Source organism: Bubalus kerabau, chromosome 7 (genome assembly GCF_029407905.1).
Source record: "Bubalus kerabau isolate K-KA32 ecotype Philippines breed swamp buffalo chromosome 7, PCC_UOA_SB_1v2, whole genome shotgun sequence".
Lineage (NCBI taxonomy): Eukaryota > Metazoa > Chordata > Mammalia > Artiodactyla > Bovidae > Bubalus > Bubalus kerabau.
In genome coordinates, this window is record NC_073630.1 from 43,860,013 (window position 1) to 43,881,855 (window position 21,843).

At 40.2% G+C, this 21,843-nt stretch overlaps 1 protein-coding gene across 1 annotated transcript in view; it reads left to right on the forward strand.

The window, feature by feature from the left end:
• The first annotated feature begins 3,776 nt into the window (after positions 1 to 3,776).
• Positions 3,777 to 21,843, forward strand: part of SLIT2 (slit guidance ligand 2) — a 402,319-nt gene continuing 384,252 nt past the window's right edge. The window contains exons 1-4 of the mRNA XM_055588127.1: positions 3,777 to 3,955; positions 6,627 to 6,698; positions 7,829 to 7,900; positions 20,002 to 20,073. Of these exons, the coding sequence (XP_055444102.1) occupies positions 3,777 to 3,955; positions 6,627 to 6,698; positions 7,829 to 7,900; positions 20,002 to 20,073 (395 nt within the window). The remainder of the gene's footprint in view (positions 3,956 to 6,626; positions 6,699 to 7,828; positions 7,901 to 20,001; positions 20,074 to 21,843) is intronic.

Sequence of the window (21,843 nt, forward strand, 5' to 3'; positions counted from 1 at the left end):
CACAGAATGGAAAGTGAGCCAGGGAAAGAATCAAACTTGAACTCATATCTATGACTTGTATTGTGCAATGATATAAATAACATTATTTGTGAATATTTGGAATACAAGATACATTTTTGCGATTAAAATACAGAGCCATGATTCTGTGTGGTGGATGAAAGTGAACATAAACACTCATATCTTGTTGCTGACAGGGTATTAAAGTTGTGGAATTAAGTAAACTAGTGTGGTAGTAAACATATTTCAACCATATAATTTACTAGAACAGACTAAAGAAAATTCCCTGGGGGTCTTGTGGGGGGAGGCACAGAAGAGTCCTTCATCAATGATACATACTTATTCTTTATCTCATTTTCCTTGCAGAAAATAATATGACTATGGTTTCTACTTCTTCCTTCTTAAGGAAGTTACATAACAGACCTTTATGCTAAAATCTAGAAGGACAAATGAGTTAATGAATGTTAAATGCTTTTGAAGTACTTAAATGAACAGATGAATATAAATTTGTGGCATTAAAATGAGCAATCCAGGGTTCCAATTCAGTTATCTAATGGGTACCCTGTCTTTGGACATGCCCCCAAAATGGCTTCAAGTTTTTCAGGGCAAGCAAAATGACACAGGTAGAGGTAGCTATTTTGCAAAGATGTTTTGGAAAACCTAAGTAGGAGAAAAGCTACTGTGTATACTGGAGGAATTTCAAGTTAAGGATACTCTTGTGTTAAAGAAATTGATAAATTTCCTGTGTGTCGTGTATACTGTTAGTATACACAGGAAATAGAAAAATGAATTGGATGGGTCCTCTCGCATTCAAGGGTGTGAGATTGGCATTAGACAGGGGGCTTGCACAAATTCCTGTGTAAGCGGTCTAGGGTGGACTGGGACCAGGAAGAAGGAGGTGAGTTGTTTTAAATTCAAGCGAAATTGTCGACTCATTCAGATGTCATTTCAAACCAATGGTGACAGTTTTTGCTTAGGGCGGCGGAGGGGCGGAGTGGGAAGCGGGAGAGTGGTAGCAGTTGCCAGACACACATCACACTAAAAAGACAAGACGAAACAAGGAAATTCTCTTCCAAAACAGTGGGGAAAAAATATCCAGAACTCCCTGAAATAAAGAAAACCTTCTGGTTACAACGTGCGTTGCTAGGGATTTATTTTTCCCCCTCCTTTCCTAAGAGAGTAAAATCGCACAGATATATTGAAGCCCTCGGAGTTTGTGAGCGAAGTGTGTACTCAAGACGTCAACTGAGCACGGTGTTAAGTGCGTGACTACAAAGGGTTAAACGGAAGGGGGTGGGTCGGAGATGGGGAAGGCTGGCGAAGAGGTTCACAAGCACCATTTTCCAACTTACAGAAACTCTGAACTTTTAAGCACCCAAAAATAAACATGTGTGTGTCTGTGAGCTCAGGCAGATTTATTTCGGTATTTTTTTTTTTTTTAAATCATAATGTCTCTGTTTCTCTCTCAGTGCTTTAAACACTGAGCAGTCCGCCCTAGGATCGCGTGGCAAAAGCTGCAGCAAGGAATCGGCTGCGCTGTTTACGAGCAGCGTTCAAAGCAGCTCTCTTGTCCTCCACCCACTGCAAACGACCGTCTTCGAGCCTGGGTTACCTCTGGGGCCCTAGAGCTCGGAGCGGGGGAAACCTCCTTCCACCGCCAAACTTTGCTGGGGCGTGAGAGCGAGGGCGCGAGCCGGAGTGCGCGGGAACGCGCCGCCCGCCGCCGCCTCCGCCCGGCGCTGGCAACCCTGGCCTCACCTCTGCCCGGCGAGGTGCAGGAGACCCGGGCTCAGCCAGTGGGCGGCGCCGGACCGCGCGGGGCGGGGCCGAGGGGGGGTGGGTGGGGGCTCCGCCGGATATATAAAGCCGGCCCCGGCTTAACTTCTGGCTTGGGGTTATTTATTTGGGGAGCACGCGGACAGCAGAGGCTGGTGGCGGCGGCGGCTGCTACTGCTGCCGCAGACGGTGGTTAAAAAAGGCGGCAGGGAGCGGCGGCGAGTGATGGGAGCGCCGTGGCTCCCGGGCGCAGGCGGGATCTGCCGAGCTTTCCGGGCAAGGCGGGAGCGCTGAGGAGAAAGGGGAGCGTCCGGGGGCCCGCGGCCAGCTCCAGAAGCGCGGGCCGGGTTTTTGTTCAGCTGCACTGAGCGCCAGGCAGCCCGAGCCAACAACTCCAGTTACAACAACAATCCACCTTCCCGCAGCCGAGCTAGACAAGGGCTGCTGCGTCCGTCCTATTGTTTAGACACTTGCCAGGAGCTCGGGAGTCAACAGAGCCACCGAGTCCCCGCTCCCTACCGCCGCCTTCCCTCTTCCCCACTTCCCTGCCCCAAGAAAGGGGCGCGAAAAGCCACCTGGAGAAGGGAAGGTGCTGGAAGCAGACGGGCTGCTCCGGACTGCGGCCGCCAAGTCAGGTGCAGCGCCCGGATTCGGGCGGCGTCGCGACGTCGGCGGGAGGACTCCCACCGTAGCTGTGGGGACTGGATTCAAAACCTGGGAAAAGTTCCTGCACTTTGAGAAGAAGGGCCCAGTTGTGGGCGGCTGTCGGGGGGAGACCGAGGGGCTGCGCCCCGCCCCCGCTCCAGGAGGCTGCTCTTGTTTCTTCCACCTTTGCCATCAGGTGTCTGCTGCGGAGCCGCGGCGTATCCGGGAGACGCGAGGGGCTGACACACGCACGCACACAGGACTGCAGTTCAGCTGCCTCTTGGGGTCTCCTCGGATTAGCAGATCCCACCGACCCAACTGCCATCTCTCTGCCTTCCGGAACACCCCGGGAGGACCTGGGAGGCGGACACCTCCAGCTTGGCCTTTCCACACTCTTTCTGGCCGGCTTGCCAGCCATTCCCTACTCAGTCTTAGCAGGAGCTCTCATCCTCAACTTGGCCTTTTGGATTTCCTCTGCCGTGGTTGTGACTAGTGGATGTTCTTGCCTGCTGTGGCGGTGCGATTGCCCTTTTGTCTTTTCTGCTTGACCTCGGGGAAGGCCCTCGTGCGGAGCGTCTCCAAGGACGCCGGGCGGGAGGCGGAACTGCCCATACATCCTTTAGCGAAGTGCATGTGACGGGGACCGGCTGGGGCTGCGGAGGAGCTGCAGGCCAGGGGGGGAGGCCGCGTGAGTGAGTCACGCCAGGAGCCCCGCAGCGCGGTTCCGCGCCCCCCCGCCCCCAGTCTGCGCGCCAGCCCTGTGCGCCCCCGCGCGCCATGTCCAGTCGTCCAGTGTGCTTCGCTCCCGGCCCGCGGGGCTCCTGCGCCTTTTAGTTTCGGAGAGCCCACTTTGATCGAGGCCACCGTTCCTACTGAGCCTCCTCCTTCTGTCTTCTACAGTCCTCACTGGAATTGGATTTGCAGAGGGGATCGGTGGAATCGGATCACCTCAGTTCACGCACAACTGGCCCCTGCATCTTCACGATCTTCATCAGCCGTTGCAAGCTTCAGGTCTCTTACAGCCAAGTTGATATTTGCCAGACAGACGACGCGCGATCCGCTCCCCGCTGCTCTGTAGCCTTGGCCAGGCCAATTGATCTTCTGGACCTAAAGTTGCCCAAGGAGCGTCTGCCCTGCAGGAGGAGAAGAGCGAGGGGAGCTGAGAGACGCGTACCTGTGTCAGCTCTACTGCCTTGAATATTACTGTTACTTCTGTATTATTTTGTGCACGCTATCTGGACACTCTGGGTGGCTAGCCTCGAGCCAGGCACTGGGCCTCAGGCACCGCGCGGTTGGAGCAGAGGAACGAGCTAAAGAGAAACCCCTGGGGCCAGCGAGCTAGGAGGCGGCGGGGGAAGATGCACGGCGTCGGCTGGCAGACGCTGTCCCTGTCTCTGGGGTTAGTGCTGGCGATCCTGAACGAGGTGGCGCCGCAAGCGTGTCCGGCGCAGTGCTCCTGCTCCGGGAGCACAGTGGACTGTCACGGGCTGGCGTTGCGCAGTGTGCCCAGGAATATCCCCCGCAACACCGAGAGATTGTGAGTATGGGCTCATTCTCCCCCTTGGCCCTCCCTCCCATCGGGGCCGCGCAGCCCCTGTATCTAGACTGGAGGGACCCCGAGGCACAGGGACTTGTGCCTGGGGCAGCCCCCACTAGCTTTCCTCAACGCGCATCCTAGGCTTGAACTCTCTGGGAGGGCGCTGCCCAAGGAGGGGCGGGCCCGCTGACTACTGCGCTTGGTCCCTTCCTCCCGCTCTCGTCCCGCCACTCGCAGCCCTTTGCGGGCTGGTTCTCTGAGGCTGGGGAGGCGGGGAGATGAGGGAAGAGGACTTGAGTATGCCCGGGGCAAGGGAGACGCGACTTTGTGCCTTGGACTACGTAAACTGAGTCACCTTGCGGTTGGAAACTCTCGCGGGTCGGTTCTGGGCTCAGTTCCGGCTCTTGTCACCGCGGGGTGGCGCGAGGAGAGGGGTTGAGGGGAAGGGGGTACTCAAATGAGAGAAACCTCTGCTCCCGGGCTTTGTGTCTCTCTCCTGGGGACGGAGGGAGAGGAGATGGGGTGTGGGGAGGCTGATCCCGCCCGGGGGCACTTCCACAGGCCACGGAAGGAAGGATGCCCCAGGATAGCGGCCGCGTGCAGCCCCCAGCTACTCTCCCCCCGCCTGCCACTTCCCGGGGGAGGAGGCGGCGGCGGAGAGCCCCAAGGGACGTGTCGGAGCAGGGAGACTCCAGAGGCAGACCGCGCGTCCCATCGACTAAGCGAAGTTGGGGCTGGCTGTCCAAACGAGCACTGGTCAAGGCGGGTCTGTCCGCTTTGGAAACCCCGCGGCCCTCGGCTGCCCCCTCCGGCCCTTCCTGCTGAGCCCCAGTGCCCCCTTTCCACCTTTCTGGCAGTTTCCGCGTCTCTGCGCGTGTCAGCAGCTCCCTTTCCTTCCTCTCCTTTCTTCGCGCTCTGCTGCCCACAGACCTCCCCGCCTCCCTGTCTCTGCGAGTCCCTAATGAAGAAGTAATAGCAGAGCGGGTGATGACGGCCCACGCGCTGCTTGTGGGGCGCTTTCCGAGTTCAGGGAAGTGAAGCGTGGAGGCCTTTCTCTTTGTGAACGTCGAGGCCGCTGCCCCGGCGTCCGGGGCGCGCTTCCCTCGCTGTTGCGCGTGGGCCGGGCGGGGCAAGGAGGACCTGGGCGACGCTCCCAGGCTGCGCTCCCCGGGCCTCTGCGCCCGAGGCTGTGAGGGTGGAGGGCCGCGGAGGGGACCCGCTTGGACTCGCACGCCTCCACCCGCGCGGCTCACAGCGCTTCGAGTAGATTTTATCCAACCCATTTCCCTCTCTCTCAGTTTAAAGTCGAGCCACTTCTTTCCCTTGCAAATGGCTCCCCCATCCCGAGCCTCACTGAGTCGACCCCTACTCGGTTTCTTCCCTCCTTTCCAGGCCAGCAGCGCTGGGCACGTTGCGGCCCTAGCGAAGGTGTCTTGTCAAAAATGTGATTTACCAAGTTTGTGTGGGATGGGGGCTTTAGGACTCAGGTTATGTCAGGTAGTTCGAAAAGGGAACAAACAATTCGATGGTGCTTTGCTCAGCATTGAAAATGGTTTGGGGAGAAGGCAATGCAAAACTCTCGTCTTAGCGCTTGTCATTTCATGCTATTCAGAATGGTTTAAAGTTTAACCACTGATACGTCTTATTCAACAAAAGGGGAATGCATTTGGGGAAAAAATAAATATAGCAACTGAGTTTTAGGTACTTGAGAAAAATTTACCCTTATGAAGGATTTATAAAGAATTTTCCGAAAATAGTTTACTCAGTGGCGGCTTATAAAATTATATTATTGACAACATAAGCACATTAAATATAGACCCCAAACATGCTGTTTTAAAGTCAAGGTAAGGTTTACTTCCCTGAAGGGGAGAACATTCAAACCGCAGCAAAGCCTGGTTTTACTTGAAATGATTGAAACCAGGGCAAGTTTAGATCTTGACCTAAGATGCCAGAAAAGGGGGTTGTGACTCTCAAGGAAACTGTGGTGCTGAAATCTGGACCAAAATGTCAGGGTCTGAATACTATTTCCATTATTGCCCTTGCTGGTAGTTTTCACTTTACAGTTCGCAGCGGGGGTTCCTGAACTGCAAATGAAGAGTTTAGTTTTCATACAAACATAGAATTGTTGGAAGGTAAATGCCTATAAATGCCAGTCTTTGAAGTGCAGTTCTTTTGATGACATTTTAACTTTATTCTTTGCCTTAGGAAGGTTAGCCACGGTGCCACCTAAGGATAGGGGTCTGAATTTTTTAAATTTCTCCCTGAATAATATTAGAAAATTGTTCGTTTAACTTCCTGAAGGAAACTTTTTGGGAGTGTTCATAACAATTATAGTAAATAGCAGGGTATCTGTGAAATGAATATACATCTCCTTATAAAAACAAAAATGAAAAGCACTCCCATACAGACACAAAAGAGAACTCTTGATAACAGAATCACTTCATTTTCTTGTCATATGCTGGTAAGCATAGACTGTGTAAACTTGTTAAGAATCATTTTAAAAATTTTCTTTCACAGATGACTTCCTTCTCCTTCCCTCTCTTTTACTTTGCAAACTAATAATTGGAACTGATCTTTTATGTCACAGTTCTTATTTAGTGTATATTCTTCTTTAACTAGATAGTGATAGAAATTAAATGGAACTTTCATTTTCTTACTTGTTTTCTCTTAGGGATTTGAATGGAAATAACATCACAAGGATTACCAAGACAGATTTTGCTGGTCTTCGACACCTAAGAGTTCTGTAAGTATGTTCGTCTGTGTTTTGGAGAATTATCATGTTTTTTAAGGTTGTGGATTTTGAATCATTACTGATCTCAGGTTTAAAAACTGTCTCAATGACAGAAACATAAAATTTTACCAGGCCTTGGTTTCCTTTCTGTTTATCAGTATACTACAATTTTTAATAAAAATGTAGACTTATTAAAGTTTAGGTATAGGCCATAAAATAGTATTATGGAAATGACCTCAAATATTTGCTGTAACAACCCTAAGTGCTTATGCATATAAAAATGTAGCATAATTGCTTTCACAATATGAGTAATGTGAGACATTTGATATACTTTTAGGATTTGAGATTAACTAGAAAGAATTTAAGTGGGTCTGCATTTTATTATTGTTAATATAAAAATGTTCAGACTTTTCTAGCAATCAACACATATAAATATTTTCTAACATTAAAATAAAACAATCCAGGTTTTTGCAGAGTTCTTCCCACTAAAATATTTTGAATTGGTAATATTTTGAATTGTCTCTTGTATCTAATAACTTTGCAGCTTTTATAAAATTGTTGCAATGTGATTACTTCTTTGGGTGTTGTGAGTGAACCATCATTTGAGATTCGGTGTGATGTAAAACTTTTTTCTTACAAATTTTTAATTAAATTTAAATTTAATATTTATATTGCAGTGAACATATTCTTTTGATCATTGTGTGTTCTCTGTTTATTTTTAAAAGAAACATTTTGCCCTTGATGAATTCTTCTCATTTCTAACATATATCCATCAGTGAATTGAAGTCTATATATGATGAATTGTTGTATGTTGATTCTTTCAGTTAAGAACTCACTTGAAAACTAGCCATGAAAATTGTAGTATCAGGGGTTACTCCTCAAGATATACTATAGTTTAAGGTTCAGGATTCTGACTAAATTTTGTGAGAAACTGAATTAGTATTTTTTATGAAAGTTTTGTGATGAGGATACTATTATCCCTCCCTGACTCTTTTCATATATATCATTGTTAGATTTTGTATTGAATCTCAAACCAGAGCAGTATTTAACTTTGTAAATGGACAAGTTTTCAGTTGCTGAATTGAAACTTTTTCAGATAATGAGTGCTAACATTAAGACCCCTGTTATACTTTGCATTTCAGTCAGCTTATGGAGAATAAGATTACCACCATTGAAAGAGGAGCATTCCAGGATCTTAAAGAACTGGAGAGACTGTGAGTATTTTCAATTCCAAATTTATGACGACATAACTATATTTTTAATAATACTTGCATTTCCAGGACCATGTCTTTAATTTCATGTCTTAGTCTGTAAATTTACAAAAACAAGAGGTTGAATTAGTGATTTTTAAACTAATTTAAAATTAGAAATTATCAATAGTACTAATTTGTGATAAAGTTCAAAAACAGACTTACTTTCCTGACACATTTACTTCCTTGGTAACCATTGCTTTGGTACTTAGAGATGTACGTTTTTTCTTATTGTTGATCTAGTTTGTTTTATTTGCTTATGGGAGGAAAGGTGGTGGTTTTATTTGCATTAATGGGGCATTATAAAACAAAGTTTTGCTGATAATTATTTTAGTTCCCATGATGTTGCTATGTGTGTCATTAATGGCATTGGAAGAACTATTTAAAGTTCTTAATGTTATAAAGATTTGCTTTCTGATATTTAACACTTGTGGTGAATATTTATTTCCTTATTTTATATTAGCTTTCTAAATATTCTTTTTGCTGGAAAAAGCATTTAAGGATAAATGGAAGTAAGAATTACTTTATCACAGCATGTCATATAACATTAATTGTTGTTTTTCCAAGAAGATCAAATGTGGACTTCAGAATTTAAAATGTATTTTTTTTTAAATTTCAGACACAAAATCTTATGGATTGATATATATTACTTGAGAACCATTATTATTTTAGGCCTATGTGTATATGTACAAAAGACAGAAGCCTCTGTCTGAAATAATTAAGATAAAATACACAATTTGTTACTTGAAATATGAATTATATATCTCCATATGTCTTGATAATTCAAGTTTAGTAGCTTTGCATTTCTAAGGCCAAATAATGGCTCTATTAAAAGTGCCAACAATTATTTTAATAAGTTCTCTTGTCTGTTTTAAGAGGCATTGTAGGTAAAAATAAAAATTTTATTTAAAATAGTGAGAGATGAGGTTCATTTTGGGTATAGCACATACTGATTCACTGAGCCCTAGTACAAAAGTTAATTCAGTATAATTGTAAGTAAAAAAATGACTTGTCAACTTCTAAGTTATTTGTAAATAGAAGCTACACTTATAACTTAAAGTTAAATACAGATATATCTAATTTATTTATAAAAATTTTTTCCATGAACAATATTACAATAAAGGGATATATTTGTGGGATTCAAAGTACATGTAAAGTCACTACTTAAAGCTAGTTTTGGGAAGGAAATAGAGATAAGGTAAACATTTGGTTACTTTTATAACAAAGTTCATAAGTTCATAATCTATCTCAGTATATACAAATACTCTGAAAATATTTATTCTTTGATCTCTTTTGTGACTACCTAACTACTAGTGAGTACTTGACAAATTTATTATTAATTCATCCATTGAAACTAAGCATTAATATAATTTAAATGTTTGTTAAGATGAAGAGATAATTTAAAATTATCATTTAAACATTAATAGTTTTTTCATCAATAACATATTTATTCATGTATGTGTGTGTATGTTTAGGATTTATATATACATGTGAGATACATATGTCTGTATATTTATGTTTTTTTTTCTTGAACAACTTTGACCTTGAAGGATTCTCAGTGGCTTTTCATGAAGTCTCTATTTGGTTTATTTTGTAATTTTAAGTATTTTCAGAAACACTGAAACAAAACAAACTTTTTCATTATTTTTCAAGCCACTTTGGAGTATCGTTTGAACTTTCATTTTGAAAAAGTTAACTTTTCCTAAAATTTATTAACCAGATACATTATGATCTGAAATTCAATTAAAGTTGTAAGTAGGTGCTATTTTTTGACTTTGACTTCCCCTGGGGGTGTCACTTCATCTTAGAACAATTTTCTGTTCTATGAAGATGCAGCAAGATGTTTCAGAGTGGGAGGAGGGTTTGTAATTTTGAATGAAAACTAATATATATGCAGGACTTCTTTAAATCACCCCAGCTGTTGGCTGAGAGCAAATATTTCATATTTGTGAGGAAAAGCTGAGAAAATTCCTTTTGTTTACAACTGCCAAGTCCATCTGATGGAAACACATTGTTATCTGACAGCCAATTCATCTCCTTGGGATTCTGGAATTTAAAACCATTTCTTAGGAACACTTTTCAAATATTTATTTTTTTTTTTAATACATTAAATGTCAAACGGTTTTGCTAAAGAATGCATTCAGGTTATTGTGAAGTAAACTTTTATATTTTGTTCAGTATATTAATTAAAAAATAAAATTTTAAAAAGCTACCCAAAGAGTTCTATAATCAAATTACTATGGCATTATAATGATATAATTATGGCATACATTTTTATTGTAGTAGGTGATGTCATTAACATTGCACAGATTGCTTCCCCTCCCAATAGTTGCAAGAGACAATGTAATAAATGGGAAGTAACCAGTGAATTAACTTTTAAATAATTATATCTCATGTGAATTTATATGTTTTTGGCACCTTGAATCTGAAGTTTAAATTCAAACTCCAAATTATGAAAAGGTCTATGAATGCAGGTTTATGTTGTAAATGCCATTTACACATTTACACTACATATGTATATATAGCAACTTAACTTTCATTCTTTGTGTAAAGAACAAAAATAAAAACATTAACATTATTTGTGTGCAATTTATGGTTTTAAGTTTGTTTTTCCATTTTAAAATGATAAAATCAAAACAATTCCAAATGATATTTTGTGAATATTTCAAAATTCTAAGTTTTTTCTTTTTATTTTTTGTTGATAGAGTTTTAACTTGATCTAGAGAAAGAAGACATCTGAGAACAGAAGATAAGAGCAGTTCCTTTTAGAAATCCGACTTTTAATCTCTAAGAAACAGGGTCATTTTATCAGATTGAGTTTAATTTTAGTATAGGATAAAAAAATCATTACTGTTAAAACATTATAGGTACAAAAGTAACACTTTTTTTTCCATTTCAAAGAATTGATGGAACTCAAGGTTATCAGTCAAAATACCAAGAACTAGATGGAAATTAAAATCATCTGTCTCTTCCTCTTTCCTTTTTTCCTTTCCTCTCTCACTGCCTCACTGCCTCTCACTCACTTCTTTGTATTGTATAGAAAACAACATCAGATGATACGATGATCAGACTGTTGTTATGAATCATCATAAAAAGAATAAGTTTTAATCACACCTACACACTATGAGCACACAGTACATCCACTTGTGACAGTTTCCTACAGTGCCCCTTGACCTAACATGTGCCTGGCAGATTCCCGTGGGTGCGCTGTGTTGCCAGTAGTACTTGCTTATCTGGGATGAGAATGAAGCTGTGAGAATGTGCCTGATGTAGATTGCATTAACAGGTCTCATACTGCATTACAGGTCTCATATTGTTTAATCAAACGTTCAAATGAAAGCTGATATAGTTAAGTAACTAGATATTCAATGGAAGTTAATTAAGGGAAACCAAATAAGCTATAGTGAGGAATTGGAGCATTTAAGAATTAAACTTCATTATACTTAATAGATGGAGAAGGCAATGGCACCCCACTCCAGTACTCTTGCCTGAAAAATCCCATGGACGGAGGAGCCTGGTAGGCCGCAGTCCATGGGGTCGCTAAGAGTGGGACAAGACTCAGCAACTTCACTTTCACTTTTCACTTTCCTGCATTGGAGAAGGAAATGGCAACCCACTCCAGTGTTCTTGCCTGGAGAAGCCCAGGGATGGGGAGCCCGGTGGGCTGCCGTCTATGGGGTCATACAGAGTCGGAGACAACTGAAGCGACTTAGCATTAGCAGCAGCAGCATACTTAATAGAAGATACCTGTGTATATCTGCAATAAAGTCTCCATACAAAATTATTAATTCAAAGTACTTCTTGACTAGTGGGTAATGTGTTAGAAGGCTGAAAAAAATCACCCTCGGACCCATGACTTTTCTCTGCAGGTGAAAACAATATTCACTTATGTCTTACGGGATTATGCTGAAGTAATTAAAGTTCTATTTTATGGCATTTTAGAGAGACCCAGGCCACTTTGGGGCTTCCCAAGTGGCACTAGTGGTAAAGAACCCATCTGTCAGTGCAGGAGACATGAGAGATTCAGATGTGATCCCTGAGTCGAAAAGATACCTGAAGGAGGGCATGGCAAACCATTCCAGTATTCTTGACTGGAGAAGCCCATGGACAGAGGAGCTTGGCAGACTATAGTCCATAGTGTTGCAAAGAGTCAGACATGACTGAAACGACTTAGCAGGCATGCATGCAGGCCACTCAGTATTTCACTACTGTAAGACATCTGCTTTTATACGTTCCTTGACAACACAAATGGAAGAGTATGAGAAAGGTTTTGAAATTTTTTAAGTTTGTCCAAAAAAATGGTAGGGCATTTTGCCCTAAATGCAATAAATACTTATAATACAAAATAAAATTCATATATGCTTATATTACATTAATGAGAACCAGTAGCATACCATTGAAAACCTTGGATATTAGGTATTTCATTAACTTCATAATATCTTACACGCTTACAATAACGAAATTGCACAAGTGGTAAAGCCAAAGGCTTGGGTTGTACTTTTGTTCCTATCAGTAAAGTGTAATGGCACTCTTAAGACAATATTCTTTAAACATTCCAAGTTTTTGTATCTTTGGATTTCAGATTACCTTTTTTTTTTTTTTTTACTAGCTATGTCATTTGATACTCATTTTTGCTCGAATAAAAGAGTCCTAAAAATATTATTATAATGAAGCTGTTGCAAAACCTGTTCACTTGTCTGTTTTAGTTTCTACCAAGTAGATACAAAAAAAAAATAACTCAGTTTAGAAAAGTCTTTACAATAGAGCCTAAGTTTGACTACACACTTTACTTTCCCTAAAGGATATCTCAAAGGCACATGTATTTTTTGAAGGTGGCGCTGAGTTATTTCTCCCTGGGTGTGCACACCATTTATAGGCATGTGACAGCTAGTGTGAAACTAAGGAACTCCAACACTCTAGACTTTTGGTTGTAGGTCGCTACCCATTAGTTCAAGCAGAGAATGTGTTGTGGAACAGATCCGAGGAAAGTCTCCCCTGAACCCTTGCTCATTAGGGATGTGGAGAATCCCTCTTCTAACTCATCCTGCAAGTTTGTAGGCAACACATAACACATTCTTTTCCTTGAAGTAACGGTACACTAACAGCCCTAATCTACTTGGAAAAGAATGCAAGCTCATCATAGTTTCTGGCACCTTTATACTCAAGTTTAAAGTGACTGCAGTTATTTTCTTGGGAAAGTCTCTATAAAGAACATCTCAAACTCGGTAAAGAAGCTTGATATGTACATTGTAGGAGATAAATCATGCACCTCGATGCTCAATGTGAATCGCTTTATCTGTGATAGCCATTAAATGTCCAATTATTCTTGCCTGTTTATAAGTGATAGTGAACTATTTTAAATTGCATTTACATCTTAGAAGGCTTTAATGCAAGTGCACTGTTGAAGTTTAGCAGAACATTGAATCTGTCTGAGAGGGTTTCTCATACAACTTTTTTAAATGGGCCTTGAAGTTGAACAGTGGTGAGAAGTTCTGTTTGCTCTTTGTGGAGCGTTTTATAAATTCTGCAGTGGCAATGCTGTTTATTTTTCCCACATCTGTTTTGGGCTCATCCTTTGTAACAGTGTTTGCTGGATGCTGTGGCCTTTATATCTCCCTTGAAATGAGTAGTTTAGTTTGCACTGTTACAATGTATTTGTGGAAGCAACCAATGTCAAATATTTTACATTGAACTCCTGTCTTTCATTCCTGTTGGATACCCTTCTGCTTGAATTATGCCTTCTAAACTGAATTTTACAACTTAACATGGGATGAGAGACTTCTGCATGAACTTTACATATATTGCTCTTACCTGTTTCAGAGCAATTTATATCTGCTGGACTGGAAGGAATGTTGGTGAAAACATTTTTAGAGTGCGAGTTTGGTAACAGTTTGGATTTGGTTTTAATGCAGTTGGAATTTTTGCTTTAAGATAACATCAACAGAAAATTACTTGTTCTCTTGGCAGTGTCCACCTCCCCTGAATGCAGGTGGGACTCCATCTCTTAGCTGCCGTTGTCCTCATTGTAGATAACCTAGCCTCCCCTCGGTAAAAACACCTTGTAATTTTATATGCTATTGCCTGGTGTCCTATGGAACGTTGGCATATACTCACCGGTTTTACTGTTGATTGTGCTTTTTAAATAGATACGATCTCTTCTCCTTACCTTTAAAACATTACATGAGAGTAAATACTTGATTTCTGTTCCATTGTGAGATCTTGATCAAATTGTCTTATCTTTGAAAACTGCATTTTTGGTCATCATTAAAGGAGACAGTTATTATATCTCATTGCAACGGTATGTAGTTTCAGTAAGATAATGCACGTATTTTCACAAAATGCTTGATGCAGAGTTGGAACTTTTTATTATTACAAATTTCAACATCTCCTTTCCTGTTTTTCAGAAGCTGAGTTTTGGAAATACTTTATCTTTTTGAGCTAATAAAATGTGTCTATAATAAATCTGACTTTTAAATATCCATATTTACTATCATTTTCCTTCTGATTTTCTTCTTATAGCATATAGTCAATAGAAGAGATGTGAAGAAAGTGCAAAGCCTTCTCCAGATTTTTTTTCAGAGTATTTATCATAATCGCTCTGAACATATAGAGACTATCAAGAAGTAAGGGGAGTGAAGAGGAAGCAACTTTTTATTAATAAATTTTTATCTCTTACCATGGAGCATAAAGGGTGAAAATACTGATACTGCCGAAAATATAAATTTTATCTAATACTTGCTAAATGTTAAAAATCTTTGCTTTAAAAATGTTAGCATAAAAGACAAATGGAAATTTACCTGAGAAGAAGACATTTATGTATGAGAAACGGGAGATTGTAAATGATAGACTTTTAAAGGCAGTGTTTGTCAAATACTTGTTTCAAATCAGGTGCATTGTAAATATATCCCATTTACAGTGATAGGTAAATATGGGACTTTCTTACTAGCTTAGGTAAACTCGTTTTCATTTTACATTTTGGATTGGGGTGAAGGTTGCAAATGTTAATGGGATTGAGGAGGAAGTTGAAAGAAGACCTCCAACCTATAACCATGGATAAGTAACAGGAGTGGGTGGCAGATAATAATCTGAAACAAAGCTTGTCAATAATGCCCTTCAAGTTGAGCTGTTAAGAATCTGCATTTCAGAGGCCTGTGGTTTTTAGTGTGGTACAGAAAGATCATTCATCTCACTGAAGGCCACCCAGAGGAAATGTTTGCTGGGATCTCTCATCTTTTCCCTGAAGGAATGTGTCTCAGAGACTCATTACACACCTTTCTGAAACCATGAATTTCCAACCAGAGAATTTTTAGTCCTGAGATCCTGTAGGCAGATTCCATCTAGTTAGTGATGACATAGGAGCTGAATATCACTGAATCTCTGTTATGTGTCCTTGGACACAATTGAATATCCTTGCTGGAACAGTTAGAAATTGACCCACCTGATCAGCTTAATGCTGCTAATTTTTGTTGGCTTCATAAATCCTCCTCTGAGATGCCCTTAATTCACTACATGCTGTTTATCTGTTCTTGGACTATCAGATTTTAACTTCTTTAACACATTTGCATTAGAGTTATTATTATGCTCTTCAAGCTACTAAGAAGTATTTTGTAGTATTGGAAGAAGCCAGGCTACTTCTTCTCCAGCTCTGTTTAGAAATTATTATGCACCTTGATAGTTTTTTTTTTAATTTAAATTTATTTTAATTGGAGGCTAATTACTTTACAATATTGTATTGGTTTTGCCATCCATCAACATGAATCTGCCATGGGTGTACACGTGCTCCCCATCCTGAACCCCCTCTCCCACCTCCCTCCGCGTACCATACCTCTGGGTCATCCCAGTGCACCAGCCCCAAGCATCCTGTATCCTGGAACCTGGACTGGCGATTCGTTTCTTATATGATATTATACGTGTTTCAATGCCATTCTCCCAAACCATCCCACCCTCGCCCTCTCCCACAGAGTCCAAAATACTGTTCTATACATCTTTGTCTCTTTTGCTGTCTCACATACAGGGTTATCGTTACCATCTTTCTAAATTCCATATATATGCATTAGTATACTGTATTGGTGTTTTTCTTTTTGGCTTACTTTACTCTGTATCTTTAACATAATTTCATATTTTAAAAAATACTCTTTAGTTTAAAGATTTAATTCCTGGTCATTGTACAAAGGAACTCTGCATTAATTTTTTTCCTTTATTGAATATTTTGGGAGAGTTTCACTTTGTATTGTAATGTTTGCATTTCCATTTATTCTTGATACTGATGGAAGAGGAAATAGAAGACTAGGAACCAAAAATGTATTGGTATTCTTTTTAAAAAAGTGCAGCAATACTGTTTTTCTATTCATGTTATCACTTCACCTGTTATCTACCTTTTTTCATATGACATTACCTTGCTTGATACACATGGTTGGTTTAGACACATGAAGATCATTTATAATAATTTTCATTATATAGTGATAAATTACTTGAATTTTAAGAAAAATATTTTATACATATTTTCATTTTTATTTCAACTTTAGGTATTTTAAATAGGTATTTAAAATAGTGCACTGACTAGAAAGCTAGTTTCTTTTTAAATAAAGCTTGATGTTTTATTTCCCGGTGATCCATTCATAGATATTTAAGAAGTGGGCTATGTAAAACTACGTTTTGCCCCAACCCACCCCCCACCCCCTCAAAAAAAGAAAGATTGCTGAAAGGGAAAGTTGAGGATTACATTATTTTGAATTATTGTTTAGGGATGTTTAGACTGTGTCTCTTTGAAAGGAGTGATTCAGGGGGTGTGTTCTGGAGTCAGCCCTCCTGAATTTAGATTCTAGCTCTACTTTCTATGAGCTCTGTGCCTCCCTCCGAAATAGCAGTGGCAGTGGCACCTACTTACGGGGTGGAATGAATGTGATGATTCATGCGAACTTCTCAGAACAGTGACTGTCACCTGGTGAGTTTAGTATGTATTAGCTGTTATTTGGAGGATGAATTAGGAACCTCTTAAGAATATGAAAAGAAATGAGAGAAGACACTGCTTGCACTCTCTCTGAATTGCCTTCTTTCTTACAATATCTGAAATTGTGTGGACCCATTAACACGTGATCTAGTGGCAGCTCTCAGTCACTTGGATATCTGAATTTGTTTCAACATATAGAATTCCTTCCAGTTTCTAGATCATGTTAAGAAAGGCATGACAAGGGGAAGTTAAAGGAAAGGAGGCAGTTGCTCTATAGGGCTCATGAAAGCAGGTTTGGTCATGGGACTTTGATTATCTGGAGAGGGGCATAAAACCTAAGGCAGGTACCTTAGAAAACATGTCTGGAGAAAGCTGGCTAACATAAAATGCACATGCTAGGGTTTTGCCAAACTATATCAAAATGCAAAGAGCAGTTTGTTTTATTCAGCATTTCCTAAGAACCTAGTAAGTGCCAAGGAAGAGGGAAGGAAATATGAAAACATAGATATAGTCTTTACAGGGTTTCCCCATTGGGTGGCTCAGCGGTAAAGAACCACCTGCAATTCAGGAGCTGCGGGTTTGATCCCTGGGTCCAGTATTCTTGCCTGGAGAATCCCATGGACAGGGGAGCCTGGCAGGCTACAGTCCATGGGGTCGCAAAGAGATGGACATGACTGAAGCGACTTAGCACACAGCACGTAGTCTTTACGCTTGAAGAGCTTACAGTGTAGTGGGATTCAGACATTTATGTGAATAAATGTTTTGAGTAATATAGTGTTAGGGACTCTTGCTTATCAAATACTAGAGGCAAATGCAGACACAGACAAGGGAGGAACCAACTTTACGTAGGAGAATCAGGGGAATTACATAGAAGATGTTAGAAAGGACCCTTTGGAGAAAAGGGAAAACTCCATAGAGAGATTTGCCTCTGTGAGGGCTGGGGACCTGAAGAAACGTCCTTCTTTTGGTTGGAGACTCATGGACAATGTTTGTTCTTCAGTGGTTTGGATCAGATTATGAAAACACATCTCTGCAATTTTAAAAATTGGGATTGCCTCTCTGGAAAATGGGGAGTCTTTCCTAGAAAAATTCTTATTACCACTGTTGTGAATATTTGTAATTATTTTTTCAGACATAAATATAACAAGATCATAATTAAATTATAGTTTATTGAAAGTGTATAATAGTAGACTCTGGGAGTCCTCGTACCTTAGAATTATGCCTGGCAAAGAAAAAAATAAAAGCTTTTGATTTAACTTTACATTAATCTTGTTGTGTGCTTTATTCATCAAAAAAATAAAATTAGTGTAAGTGAAAAGTCTACCTTTTCACTACTAATTTTATGATTTTACCTCTGATTGTCTCAACATACATTTTTGTGAGCTATATACATTTTATTAAGTTCTGAGCATTTATCTATAGATGACTAACCTCTTAATAATATGAGTTATATAACAAAAGATGGTAAGCATAATCATCATTGCCTCATGGCATTTTAGACTTGGAAGAAGTTCTGAGGTTCACTTGATCCAACTTTTAACCTAATGCAGAATTTTTATTACATTGTTGCAGGGGAAAAAATGCATAGCCTCTGCTTGAATAATGTGGATAATAATAATAATAATAATAAAAAGAGTTGAAAGCTTCCTAAGGCTGTTCATTTCTTAACATCTTTTGTACTTACAAAGATCTTCCTTATAATCATCTATCAATGCTTTGTTAAAAGTTAAAATTACTAGCACCATTTCTACACTCTAGACACTAAATGAGTGTAATTCTATTCCCATCTGATGACCGTTTGAGTACATTATCGTTTAAAAGAGGGTAAGATTGATATGCCCTCTTTTCCTGTCCCCTTAACATTTATCTTTAAGACAAGAAACACCTCAAGTATCTTCAGTGTGACTTTACTTTCTGGATATTTTTGCTCTCGTCTAGAACTATTGTGTCAGTCACTCAGTTATGTTTGACTCTTTGAGATTCTGTTGGCTGTAGCCTTGTCAGGCTCCTCTGTCCAAGGGATTCTCCAGGCAAGAATACGGAGTGGGTTGCTATTCCCTTCTCCAGGGGATCTTCCAGACCCAGGGATCGAACCTGGGTCTTCTTCATTGCAGGCAGATTCTTTACTGGCTGAACCACTAGGGAAGCCCAGCAACTTATAAATCATTTAAGTGTGCATTTTACATCATCTTATCATCATTTTATTTGAATTTGGAAAAAGAGAGGATAGACGTTTATTTTGACTGAAATGTTAAGTTGTACACTTAAAATGAATGCGATTGGGAAATTCGTACATTGGGGCTAGAATTTGCCACTCTTCTGTAAGTGTTCATAGTCCGAAAGAACTTAGTTATATAGTGCACGCATGCTGAGTTGCTTCAGTCATGTCTGACTCTGTGCAACCCCATGAACTATAGCTCGCCAAGCTCCTGGGCTTAAATTGAGTTAGGGTTGCAATCAAATTCTTTTCTAAAATATTTAAAACATCCCAATATCAGTTAAACATTTTTAGGAAAAACATTACTTAAACATTTTTGCCCTCACTGTTAATTATAACTCAGCTTTATTCAGTTGAGAGTAAAGAACTGTGGATTGTAGTTTTCTTCTGATTTTGCCTAGAGGGACAAATCATGCTGACACTTTCTCATATGTTTTTGTGAAACTAAATGGAAAGGTTAAAAAAAATAGAAATTTCTGTCTCCCTCCAGTGACTTGGCTGAAGATTTAGGTCATTTGGGACAGAATATGAATTATTTTAGGGCACTGTTTAATACGATATTTCTGCTATATGTTGAACTCGCTAAACATACATACTCACTAAACGAGTCCAGAAAGCCTTTTTCATTGTGTCTGTGCTGGTTGACTGATGTTGCAAGGGTTGTGGATATAGAGTTTAGGCCCCAGTAACCATCATCTGAGTAAGCACAATGGAAAATTGCTCTAAAGAATCTTGTAACAAAAGGTGTAACCAACTTTTGATTTGTAATGCTTGAATTCTCTTGAATGTTATTTCATTCTTTCTGAAATACAGGATGAGGCATGACACTACCCAATCACAGTCTCATTGTTGGGTACTTTCTATGTAACATATGCTTTGTTTTGTTTTTCTCAAAAGGCGTTTAAACAGAAATCACCTTCAGCTGTTTCCTGAGTTGCTGTTTCTTGGGACTTCGAAGCTATACAGGCTGTAAGTAGACAGAAATAGTTATTGTTGCTCTGTGTAGTACCTTGCGTTTTATTAAATGTATTTTGGATCTGTTTCCTTGTGCTTTCCTGGAATCTATTCACCAGTAGATTAATGGATTAAAAGTTTGTCTTTCTTTTTTTCTTTTTTTGAAACTTATGATTGGTTTTCCAGTGGTTCCAGTTCTTGTATTTGGTTAGCATTTACTGGTTCGTGTATGTGTTATTGCAGTTGTATTATTCTTTTTTGGTCTTGATGGGGGGGATTTACCTAACTTCTTTATGGAAACTTTTGATTAAGTTCTGAAGGGAAAGATTGCCACTGTGCTTCCTTCTCAGAGGAAGTTGGCAGTGTATTCTTGTAAAGTTGGGATTCTTAATGTCTGCCTTTTTGATATTTGCTTCTATACTTGAATAGTCTTTATTAGTCTGGAAATATTATTATAAGGTATTTATAGAGGACTGTAAATTTCCTCTTAAATTTTCCTTTTAAAGCCAGAATTCCAAACTCCGCGATATGAATGACTGTAGAGGGTTTCATATCAAATATGTCATCGACTGTTAATGGAAGTATTTCTTTGGAAGGAGTGTTAATGTGGGTTTTAGGCAGAATCAGTTTTTTCCTCCCTGGAATCCTTGTTCAGTGACCGAATGTGCAATGGTGAAAACACACTTTTGACAGCTCTTACAAGTAGGTTTTTAGCCATATGAATGATTTTGTGCAGATGGGAGATAAGCTGCAAAGTGTTGGGGAAATTAATAGCAATGGTTATCAATGTTCGTGGATGTTATGAAAAATCATTGGGATATACAGAATAAATTGCTCAGCTTGGTTTCCACTTGGATGGTTGCAAAGTCCCATATGTGGAGCAAGTGAGGAGACTGCTTTTCCGACCTTGTCTTTGTAGCCAAAGCTTTGTAACCTACTAGTTCAGTATTGTTATCAATTCCAGAAGTTAGGAAGGGTCTTTTCCCACAGCCCTCCCCCACATCATATCTCTGTTAGGATCTCTGTTAGGGCCTCCTGACACCTTGGCTCACTGTGGAGAGAATTTTCCCAGCAGGCAGAGGTAGAGCCAGTTACACACCAGGTCTTTTCTCTAGAGTCTGACTTTCCTGATTCTATTCCTGTAAGGATAGCCAAAGCCGCCTAGCAGTATTTCTCTTCTGCTTTGTGTTCCCTGCTGATTAATTGGCTCAATTTAGGTAAATTTAAAAGAGTCAAATAAAGAAACCTAGAGACTGCCTTTTTAACAAGAATTCTCTAAAGACTATTTTTACCAAAGACACTGGATGTAGGCTGTTATGAAGATTATGTGTATGAATATAAATTAATATTTGTATTTAATTATTTGTACTTAGTTTCCAAGAATGGCTACAGAAGTGGTTGTAATAGTATTCTACTTTCTTCCTTAACTTTTTTTTGATTGTGGGGATGCTTAAGAATTGATTTCAAAGCTAGTATATAATGAGTGCTATTAAATTAATTTACTGCTATGCTAACGATGTGCATCTCAAACAATCCAAATTGTCTAGAAAATTGTCTGTTGTCTATGTGGCCATGAAAATACAATTTAAATGGAATGATTGTTACGGCTAGAATTAAAATTATTAAGCTGAAGAGAGGGAAATGTAGGAAATCACTTTAATACTGTCCCTGAGAAACTAGAATGTTTGATTTTTAGTTGGAAAGTATTTGATTAATTTTCTTTGGGTGGTATAATCTAGTGCAGAATCCCCTATCAGCGGATTATGTTCTGTTTAGCATTTGCCT